This window comes from Triturus cristatus, chromosome 10, assembly GCF_964204655.1.
Source record: "Triturus cristatus chromosome 10, aTriCri1.1, whole genome shotgun sequence".
Lineage (NCBI taxonomy): Eukaryota > Metazoa > Chordata > Amphibia > Caudata > Salamandridae > Triturus > Triturus cristatus.
Window position 1 is genome coordinate 324,360,754 of NC_140593.1, and position 12,113 is coordinate 324,372,866.

At 44.5% G+C, this 12,113-nt stretch overlaps 1 protein-coding gene across 1 annotated transcript in view; it reads right to left on the reverse strand.

The window, feature by feature from the left end:
• The window catches only part of MRC1 (mannose receptor C-type 1), an 841,411-nt gene that overhangs the window by 40,003 nt on the left and 789,295 nt on the right, over window positions 1–12,113 (reverse strand). Inside the window, exon 27 of the mRNA XM_085631521.1 lies at window positions 6,735–6,851. Within this exon, the coding sequence (XP_085487647.1) occupies window positions 6,735–6,851 (117 nt within the window). The remainder of the gene's footprint in view (window positions 1–6,734; window positions 6,852–12,113) is intronic.

The window sequence follows — 12,113 nt, forward strand, 5'->3', positions numbered from 1 at the left end:
CTCTGTAGTTGAGAGTTTGCCTTCCAAGCATGCAGCAGTTACAGTGACACCAGGGTCCAGGCCTGTGAAAGGCCTTCTGAAACTCAATTATAGTCTGTGTGGGGGTTCTGAGAGTGTTTATGTATTTTAGCTTGTGTAAGATGCATGCACTAATGATGTGGCATGTACCCCGAAACCGGTCCTAGGATGCTTGCTTCCAGTCCAGGGAAGACCTGGCTTGGCAGGGCAGGCTGGACTGTTCGAATATATCTCTTTACAACGCCTCCTTTAGACCACATGCCATTACAACGTGGTTGTTACAACGACTGCGTTGTTACAACGCGAACCATTACATCGCAAGTCGTTACAACTACTTGCTGTAGGAGGTGCGCTGGATTTAGGAATAGTATAATTTACTATTCCTACTCCAGTTTATGCAAGAGCAGGGAAGGTATTGGATTGTAAATCCAACACAGTCTGACCCCCTAGAGCAAGTCGTTGTAACAACTTGCGATGTAATGGTTCACGTTGTAACAATGCGGTCGTTGTCACGACCGTGTTGTAATGGCATGCGATCTAAAGCATGCGTTGTAAACGCCTTTTCCTGGACTGTTCCCATGAGGCAGAGGGCCAAGACTGATTTGCATATAGCTGGGTCTGAACTGAGGTGGCGAAGTGAGATAAAGAACGATGATGGATTAACCCCAGATCTGTGACTGGGGGTGAGTGTCTGAAAAGCTTAAGTGCTCTGTCCATCATCTCCTTATGTTTGCTTGGTACTATTCAGATAACCAGGGTGAGGGAATCATAAATGCCCCTCAAGAATTAATGTGAAATTACAATGCTTAATAACATAAGGCCCGGGTTCACAAAGGTAAACGTACACCTTTGTAAAAGTTTACTATTTTTTTGTATTCACTGTTGGAACACGAGGCAGTATCTGTGAGGCCTGCACAAATAACATGTCACATTTGTCCTTCACTGGGAACCACACACCCTATTGTAACGCTTGACTCTCAGAGGGTAGCGTTGCAGAGCAGTCTAAGGCTTACTTACTTAAGGGAGGTCGTGTGGGCTAGTAATCACTATTTACAGGTACGCAGAAATAACACTCAATAAGTGATTGTCCAGTCTGTATTTTGCTTTATAAAAGTAAGAGTACATTTATTAAACACCCACACTACTCAATCCTATGCACCAATTTACAAATATACATAAGCTGTTGGAATTACTTTGTGACATTTATAACATCTCCACCCCTCCCGCAGGGGGGGTGGGGTCTAGTACCACCACTCCCATGTATGCACATAATCTTGCCCCCTAATGCAGTTAGTTGAACATAACCTGGAGCGAGGGCTCTGCACACTGGCACCATCCCAGTGGAGACCCACCCCATTATCTCAACCAGCATTTAAAATAGGCACACCTGCCCTGTTGACACATAACCCTGAATGAGCATCCCATACTGACCATGAAGTACACACCTCTACATCTTAGGGGCTAACAGTCTGGGTTCTTCTTCACCTAACGCAGTAGCAAGAATACATGTTTAGGCATCCCTTTAAAATGAGGTACTTATTAGACTTGTTAACATTTATAATGCATTGCAATTACAACCTCTAAAAGGCATCCCAGATGAAATCACAGGATTAAGCATATACAGCCAGACACCCTAGCAGGAATGTTTAGCAACATAATCCCTCATGGCTTATGACTTCACATTACAAATGTGACTTACAGTCCCTCCATAGAAATAACATTAGCAATTGCACTTCTCATGATGAAATCACAGGATTAAGCATGTACAGCCAGACACCCTAGCGGGAATGTCTTGCAACATAACCCCTCATTGCTTATGACTTGACATTGTACATGTGACTTACAGTTCCTCCATAGAAATAACATTAGCAAATGCACTTCTCATGCAGTTGCACCTCTTTGCCTCCAGGGGATGCCATGCTCCAGACATCTCCCAGCATAGCCTTCCATACATTGAAGCAGTCCCTAACACCCCCCCAGCTGCAGAACAAAAGTGCCAGCTTCAGGATGTTGATAACTGCTGGCTGAGCTCTTGAGGGGTTATTTCTCCTGAGTTTCCAGTAACTTAGGGAGGGACTTTTCCTCTTTGTGCTGGGGGAGACTGCGTTTCTCCTGCAGCACCCCCTGCACCTTGGCACTCACTGGGTGGTGACCACGTTCTCCTGGGGCAACCACAAACAGAGGAAACGCTGCTTTCACTTGCAGGCCGGTCCGGGCCTGCAAGGCATTATGGGGTGCTTCTCCTCCAGCCCCGTGGAAATTAGATGAGCGGTTCTCCCGCTGAGCCAGGGAGAGCCTCGCTGGTGGTGCTGGTGGTCTTCTGCCACATTCTTGCCTCGTTGGGGGGCCCGGTCCCACCCACACCCCCAGGTAAGGCAATCAGCAGCCCAGGGAGTCCAACCCCGGCTGCCCCGCCGGCTCCCTGCCCGGCCAGCACCCTCGCATGCTGCCGTGGGAGCCGGCACTGCTGTTCTGGTCTGCCTGCTGCTGCGGGCAGACATGGAGGACCCGCCACTCCTGCTGGACCCCGGGGGAATGCAACAGTACTCCCTCCACCTTCCTCTGGCCGCGGGGGAGTTTGGCAGCACTCACCCATCCTCCTCGTCTTTTCTTGGCCCGGGGATGGGGTCCCAGGCCCCTGGGCCTGTTGCGGGGATTCTGCACATGAACAGAACTATGCTCAAGAAACCAGGACCTCAGTGAATTGTGGTGTACCAAAAACTCACCCCAGTGCCCAGAACCCCTATCCGACTAGCATCAGTGTCTCATTTGTTCTTCGTACTACAGCGAAGCTACCAATGATTAGACAACCCAGAACAAGCGACTTAGAGTACTCTCAGGAATGGTGGGAATCAAGAACACTATTTCGTCTTTATTCTCATACAAGTCCACAACGTGAGTAATCTGAGACACGGACAAGTTTAAAATGTTTATTTTTAACTACGTGCTCTAAGATGCAGTATTTTGGCTAACATAAGCAGGCAAATGATTAGAAAGAAAACAATCAGCATTGTTACAATTCCATAAAACACAAAGGGAGAAATCATATTATAATGATAGTGGAAACAGGTCCTATAGCACCTTGTGTTCCACCCTCCCCTGGCTAGAAGCTAGTTTTATAATAATAGAAGGTCTCTAGGCTTGAATGGGGAACCCCATACCTCCAAGATCAGCTTAGGTGAATCACATCACAGGATCAGCAACACTCTCTGTAGCTGGAAATGTTTTCTCCAAGTGACAGTATCATGAATGCAATGCAATATTAAAGGCACCCGAGTTTCAGATATTTGCAGCTGTGTGCTTGTTGTGTCTAGAGCGTGGGCCGATCAACCTGAATTCAACAGCATACTTTGTTATTTGACCTTGAAGGCTTCTGCACACAGTGTTCAGACTAAGGTCGTGGTGAAAGTCTAGGGATGTGAAAAACAGACAGTTTTCGTGTGAAGAAAAAGCAAGTAAGTAATAACAGTTGCGTGTAGTATTGTGTGCAAAAGCGCCAAAGTGGCAAGATGGCTTTTAACGTCTAAAACGCTTATGCTTACATAGCAGTGTGTGCAGGCAAAACTCTGTCTTCACTACAGGCCATTTTCACGGGGAGCACAACGCCGCTCCCCGACTTAGCTTCTACGCTAGGAGCCAGGGCGGGCTACTGGCCCCCCGCTTCACCGACCTTCACGGGGAGCGCGACAGAGCTACCCAGCTACCCTCGCTTTGGGGCCCGGAGATGGGGTCCTGGGCCCCACTGGGCACTTTTTATGGGGAGTGTGATGGCACTCCCCGACTTCAGCAGGGCCCGGAGTTGGGATCCCGGGCCCCAGAGTCATCTTTGTGGGGGGCGCGATGGTGCTCCCCTTCTCCTCCTCCTCCTCACACGGGGCCCGGAATGGGATTTCGGGCCCCTCCCCCGATCTTCACGGGGTGCGCGACGGCGCACGCCGACTTCACTTCCTCTGGGGGCAGCCCCTGGGACCTGACCCACCCCGGGGGCATCTTTGAGACCGGCGGCGGAGCCCCACACTCTTCATCGTCGGTCGGCCAGAGTTCAAAGGTCACCTACCTTTTGGGGGTTATATCTCAGCCCCCAGGGGTCCGATCTTCTTAATTCTGGCCTCTTCTTGCTCCTAGTGGTGCTCCCCAGCCACTGGGAGCACCACTCTCCGTTGCCCTCCTTGTCTCAAAGAGGGTGCATGCAGCAGGGAGCTGTCTTCACTGACTCCCTGCACCAGCCTTTCACCTGGCTCTCCTCCTGGGCCTCTCTTCTCCTTGCGCACAGGCCCAGGCTTCTGCTCACTGGTCCTGGACCGCTCTCTTGCACTCTCTGCCTCAGCGGACCACACCCCAAAGAGAGCTCCTCTTCCTGTTCAGATTCTTTTAAAAGATTGTGGTGGGGGCTGGCAGGAAGTCTCTGTTTGCCCTATCACACAGCGACATATCACTTCTCTGCCCCTGTTCCCTCCTTCCTGCCCAGGCCTCTGGGTTTGTTCAAAATGGCATCGTCCAGGGGTCTCATGCCACATGGTCTCTGAGAGCCCCTTCCCCCCTCACTGCCTTCTCTCCGAAGCAGCTTGGTGCTTGGCACCAGGTGTCAGCTGCTGATGGATGAACCTGTAGCTCCACCCATCTTCTCTTCTTGGAGTGGAGGCCTTCGCCCTTGGAATGCTTGTTGTGCTGGACTGGCTTGGGGGAGGAAGGTCATTAATTCAGCCTGGCAGGGTCAGCACCAGCCAGGCCCTGGTTAAGAGCTGACTCAAAGATATATAACATTTCTGGATGACCCAAAAGCAGTACAAATATGACTTTGGACTCCGCAGAATACTTCCTCTCACATAAGTTACAGTGGAATTTAGTGTGTGTCTGGAATTTGTAGGCCCTAGGAAAGTGAAACTATCCCAGGTGCTCTCATCCTCATAGAAGAATAATGAAGTGAAAAACAGTAAAGCACACTGACTTTCCCTGGAATGTTTCTTCCCACTGTATAAAGCCTATTCCATGTCACACCCAGCTCTGCATAATTCCTGCCACACCGTTCTATCTGTACCTGCTCCTGGGCTGCGCACGCCAGGAATCTCCCCTGTGCAGCCCTACACATGTGCACACACATGTACACATGTGTCTGCATGTAACGAGCCCGGTGCCCCTTACTCCAGCTGCAGCGCAGCGGCATAGTCAAGCCAGGGGGACACCGGTAAAATCCACATGCAGTCTCTTTCATCATGAGTTCACTGTGGGTGAGTCCCAACTTGTGTGGCTCTCCCACAGTAAAAGCTCCACAATTAGGTGTCCAAAAAGCAAAACATCCAGGCGGCTCAGATGGTCAGAACTATCATCTAACAGTCACGAACTACAAGTTTATTTTTACTAACAGTAATTTTTGACTCTGGAGACTCCGCATTCTGGATGGAGAGCTCCACACATAAAAAGATAGGACAGGCCTAACTTTTTCTATGCAGAGTATCTGCCATCTTTTGCAGAGTCTCTACAGCCGTAAAATTACTATCTGTAAAATTAAACTTGTAGTTTATGAATACCCAAAATATAATCAACTTACACAAAAGTTTAAGTTTACCTTTTGAATCAGGTGCTAAGAGTGTGTGTCTGTTTTTTGCTAGATGCTGATGTGAAGTAAATAACTGTGTTATTTCAAGTGAGATATTGTGTTAGGCTGAATTTGTTCTCACCGTTATGGCAGAGTTACAAATCTAAGCATTTTATATCCTGATATATTGGTACAGTACATTGCACATGCTCAGGTTATAGTCAGCACCAATGGAACTATGCAATTTTATGGCTGTAGCATTTTCCGCAAAATGATGGGTTTGCCGCATTTCCCACATAATCTATCATCTGCTGTATAATATGCATATTGAAACGAATCTTCCTAGCTGAAAGGAATCAAAAGTTTCTAAAATGCTGCAATACATGTTGTAGCGCTCCTGAAGACCTTTTGCAAAGTTGACTGTTGCTTATTGCTATACCAACCCGTTCTCAGAAATAGGAACTGCGACTCTCCTGGTGAAGGTCATGCATAGTTAGCACTCTATGATAGTACAGTAATATGTCATTATTTCATATACAGAGCTGATAGGTTTTAACAAAACTATGTTTACTTCTGAAGCGATTCAGATTATTAGCAAGCATTGGCAAAGCAAATAGTTTTTAATGTGTTGGCGCTACATACATAGGCGTGCATAATGTGTGCAATAGAAGAACATTAAAGTCGACCTATTGCCTTTGTCAATGACTGGTATATTCGTGGGATTAAGGCGACCATGCAACAGGAAGAGGCAATATCCAGGGAACTGCAGTATATCAGGAAGTTTTCGATATTTTATTTGACATAGTCTTATTTATATTCTTTTGTGAAAGCAAGCAGTACAATAGAAAAACACCTCTACTTTTGCCAAAAAAAAAAAAAAAAGGGAAAACATTATTTGAATTAACTTTTTTGGAAAAACCTCACTGTGAATATAATTTCAAAACATCATCGCACATACGGAATGCAAGCATTTACCTTTGAGTCATTTGCTGTTTTGGCCCAATAGTTCGTGGTTGTACTTTACCTCCTTTTGTTTAATAAAGATATAAATACATTCTCAACATTTGCATTTTTTTTATTTTCTAACCATAGTTTTCAGAAGTCTTAGCCATTCTTTGATCATTCATTCTTAATGTTCATGCAGTATAGGTAACTATTATGAAAAAAACGCACATATTACCTTCGACATTTTTGAATAGTCCGATCCAAAAATCTGATGATTTATATCTTTGTTGTTCCTGTTCTTGCCATATAAATGTGTTTTCATGCACATCTTCAATAGAAGTTAGAGAGGCTCCTGCAAATCATAAATCATATATAGTTACTTTCTAAAATAAAAATAACAATTCTGAAAACTGAAATGTTCACTTCAGCTTTTACCTTAAGGGAAATATTTGTCAAACTTTCACAAAATGCAACACAACGCAACACAGCAAGCCACCTTGCTGTGCTGCGCTGCGTGAAAGGGAAGGAATGCGCCATAGTTAACATCATACGGAGAGTGGCTATGCTCTGGTGCACATTTGGCTGGCTAGTGCCATGGTGCAAGGGTGCCTATGTTGTAAGCAGGATTGTTTTTGTACAGGAAGGGACACCTTCCTAAACAAATCAATTCTAAGAGGCATTTGCACACAGTGAAAGAGGAAAGAACGAGGAGAAATACAGATATTTCTCCTCGTTACGCCTCACCTATGGAAGCGTAGTATTTTGACACATTCCCAGGTCTACCAATAATAGTAAATCTGGGAATGCACCAAACTCCATGAGTGGAGGCGTGGGAGCGATTTACACTGTCTTGCATAACTCCAGATTTATCAAGCCATGCAGGAACACGCAAGATTGCTTGATAAATGCAGACTTTGTTGTTGCGTTGCCCTTGTACACCTTGCGTGGCGCAAGGGTGACACAGCACATTCATAAATATGCCCCTAAATGTCTAAAACACGTATATAAGAAACGTGTTTCATTCATTGGCAGTAAGGGATTTATCCCTGATTAAAGAGCAGGGATAAATTCTGATCCTTGCACACAAAGGAGTGTTTGCTCAGAGGACATAATTACTGCAATGCAAACTGGGGTAGGATATTTAATTGCATTGGTAATTGTTGCATCTCACAAAATTTTCCACAAACAAATTTCGGTTGTTCAAACTTACTGAAATTTATATCATAGAATCTAAAAAAGAACTATAATGATGTTTGCTTGCCATCCATTATGTGACATAGAAATAAATATAGGACTGTATTGGATTAATGGAAGCCTTCAACGTAGATAGCTTGTTGCTTCTTAATTTGTCAGGTTTTAATGTGATTCCGCTGAATGCATTAGCACACTAAAGCCATTCCTACTGGCTTTGTCAATGCTTGTTCCCACAGAAATACATTTTTTCTCAAAAAAATTGATTTTCACCAGTTCTCTAAAATGGAGACACACAAGAATGTGGTCATCAGGCTAGTGCTTTCCATTATAGATGTTTATGTATTTGAGGTATACCCATTTGCCAACGTATTTAGCAAACATGAGGATTGACACTATGTTAACAGTCCTTGTTGAATTACCAGGAGTATTCCTGCAATTCATCCAGGATGTCAGTCTTATATATGCACAAAACTACCTGACAGGAGTTGCCATAGAATGTGAGGACTGATTCAAAAAGAGGTACATACAAAGAATTTCGCTTTTGTAAGATGCATGGGAACTTTTATGTGTATTTATTGAATTAAATACTACAGTACACCAAATAATTTGGGTTTGCAACCTAATAACGAGTTGATATTTGGAAGGGGCATGTTTAGGGCATCCCTTCTAAATACCAAATCGTAGTGATATGTTTAGTGGCCGAAATGCAATAGCAAAACATTTGTACTGTACTGCCAACTCAAAGTTGGCGGTAACCCATTTGCAAATTTGAGGGGTTTCCTTTGGACCCCTTCCCCTCTGAGAATGATCTAAAACTACTTTCTAAGAGCAGGTAGCTGCTCCACGCCCCACTGTCTACTTGTAAAAAATGTAAATGAAACATTTCATTTTATATTTTTAAATGCATCCTGTTTTGCTTTATGGATAACGGGCTGCATTTAAAAACACAAATTAAAGCTTTAAGTATAAGCAATCACAGACATGTGATCTGCTGACCCCAGCAGGCCATCATATCTATGATGGCAGTGATTCCTAGTGGGTCACATATTGCAACATTCCTCATTAATAATCTTGGGGTAGGTCGAATTGCGACCCACCATGAATCGGTAATTCCGTGGCTTAACATAGGCCCCCGCAGTATGGGGGGCCCGAGCTCCAGGGGGACCCCCTCACCACAGTATCCTGGTCTGAAAGCTCCTGACTGTGTCCACAGGGGGGCCCTCAATGTACTTTGCAAGGGGGCCCCCTCCACTTTCGTTACGCCACTACAGTAGTTTGCAAAATGACCTATCAGTACATAGATTGCTTTGCAAATTGGCACACTGGTCGCAAATTGCTACCAGTATTATGCGACCATTTGTACGTACATCTAGCCCCTAGTTCTGTGCCTTGAGCATCACCAAGTGAGCAGACAGCTTGATATACAATAGTTAAGTGTTTGGTTCAGGCCCTTGCTCCCGACTAGACTCCAGACAGACTAAATTACATAGAATATTTCAGACTTTAGAAGCGGCTGTGAAAGGAGAGCATAGGGCCACATGTATTAAAAAAAATTGCAGTCTGATATGGCTGATTGGTTTGTTTCCAACCACAAAAATGCTTTTACATTTGTTTGAAACACAAATTGTGATTTTGTAACACGTTACCCAATTACAATTTGTGGTTGTGATTCGGTAATTGAAAGCGGAGTGTTCAGGGCGTCCCTTCCAAAAACTGAATCTGAATGGGCTGTATGAATGTTTTGCGACCGAATCTCGGTTGCAAAACATTCATATCTAAACCATTCACAAATGGGAGTCCCTATGGGGCCCATTCCCTTTTGAGAATGGAAAACAAACATTTTTTAAGAGCAGGCAGTGGTCCCTGCTTTTAAAAAAAATGTATCTGCAAAGTTTCATCTTTTATTTTTAAATTTATCCCATTTTCCTTTGAGAAAAACGGGCTGCATTTAAAAACAAGCAATGGCATAGCCAATAGGTCTCGCCTTTGGGACCTTATAAGTGTTTAGCTATGCAGCATAATAGTACGGGTGATGTGCCATCAGTGATTGAAGAGCTATACGATTACTACTCACTGGGTCATGCATTCTGATGCAGGAATTCATGCTTGCCTCAGTAAAGATCTATAGACACACTCCAAGTCTTTTTAATACGCCTACAGAAAGACAAATGCCTCCATGCATGTGAACAGCACTATAAAATTCTCTGTGTGACTGCAAAGTATCATGAAGTAACATATTATAAAATCATTTACCTTCCCTCTTCTGCGTCACTTTGGATTGTTGAAGCAACAGAAAGGCAGTAAAAGCGCTGCCCAAGCATGATGCACACAGAGGAGGTATTATATTGTTAGTTTATCATGGGTCAAGAAGCAGCTTTATGGGATCTGCCGTTCATTGTTAAATTGAAATGACAAACAAAATCCAGCTTTGAAGATGGCGCTCTGTGTCCGACACGAGAATTGCAACAATAAAGCCAATGCCCATTATAGATAAATGTAGGCACCTACTGACATTCAAATTGAAAAGGCCAGCGATGTAATCAGTTGTGTTTTAGATGCAGTTTGGGAATTAAACTTTAAAAGTGCAGACCCTTTGTACCTTCAGCACTAAGCGAGCACCGATTTTTCTGCTGCTGAATAAACATACAGCACTCCGGGGTAGTAGAGATAGAAAGGGGGAGGGGTGGTGTAGAGGCCTCGGAGCATTGCCAGGATCGGTGGGGTATTTGTAAAGACAGTGGGCAGATTGCCAGCCATGCGCGTAACACTATAACAATCTGCGCACGTGCATTACCAATGCCGAGGTGTGTCGCCGGCAGCAGCGTTGCTACAACTCCCAGGGGAGTCTAATTTTTCTTTTCTTTTTTTTTTAACAGAAATGGGTTCCTTAAGCTGGAATCCTTTAAACTATGCATGTAGGTTAATATGTTCTGAATCCATTATTAATATTAAATGCCAAGCATCACAACTGTCACAGATTAAGAGGCACTGGAAAAAAGGAGCGATAGAATATGTATACCAGGGAACCCAAATGTAGATACAGTATGTACCCAGAGACCCAGAAGGGGCTGGGCGGCGATACACGAACGTCCGGGGAGTGTGTTTATTTACACAGCATCATGGTCTGGGAACAAAATGAATTTGATTGGTCAAAGCTTATGCAGGAACTTTCCAGGTGGTGAAGTGAAGCACAAGTGGACGAGGTGCAATGCGGACTTGGATTTAATGTGTGTGGTAAGTCTTATTTGGGGGGAGAAAATAAAAGCTGAGAAATGGTTCACTCTGTACCAGGTCAACAACTGCGTGTGCGTTCCTCATGTCCTGCAGGACTGAGAGATGGCAAGCTGTCATTTGGAGTGTTTCAGATGGCGAAAGGGGGCGTACAGCATACATCTGTTAATCAGAATAAATGACTGAGTGCACTCACACACCAGGAAGAGGAAGGTTAGAAAAGGTCAGGCTGCACCACCATATTGGATGAGGAACCTCAGAAAACTAACACCCACACAATAGATCCATAGACTTTCTCACAAGTGAGGATTTTTTCCAAGAAATGAAATGATGTTGTGAAACGCCAATAGCCTGTGACTTCAACGAGACAAGCAGGTACTTGCCAAAGAGAAAACAGCTGCTGTAGTTATTTTATTCCAGGGCCATTTATTAAATAAAGCTGATCACTTTCAGCTAAAGTGCCCTGGTGATTCACTCATGTTGTGTGGGCTGTCACAACATTGTGTTAGTTTGTGCGTTGTTCATTTTCCTCTCTGCAGCCTTCTGAGATCGTGTAGATGCGCTTCTGCCTATGACAAGCTCCTATGCCAGTGAATACATTTTCTGCAAGATAAAGTACTTTGTTATTGAAACCCATGAGCAGGTCTATCGCTGTGCTGCCTATGGCGAGTGCAAACTACACTCATTCGGCACAGCATAAATTAATATGTTTTACTGCATGTATTTATTATGACAGTTTCAAAACAACTAGTAGTTTCATATAATATGCACTGCAAAGTAGATTTTTTGGAAGTCCTATGCTGTAGCCTTGTTTCAAATACAAACCAGCGGGAGGAGCTGGGGAGTCAGAGCTTTGGAGGGAGCAAATTCAGAAGGGGGCAGGACAGTCCTACACTAAAGTCCGGTGAGTATGTTTGTTTAGACAGTAGTGTGTGGCAGGGAGGGGCTTATTCGCCTGAGTGACTTTGCCGGGATTAGTGACAGACTGAGTCATTTGCACAGATTTCAGCAAATATAAAAAATAAAAACCTGCAGGAGAAACTGCTGAGTCGGAGCTTTGGTGGGAATGAATACTTTGGGACCTTATAAGCATTTAGCCATCACACACAACAAACGGGCTGAATGTGGCACAACATACAAAGCTGCCAACTTTCGGACTGGGGACTCGGGTTCGAGACTCGGCTTCGGT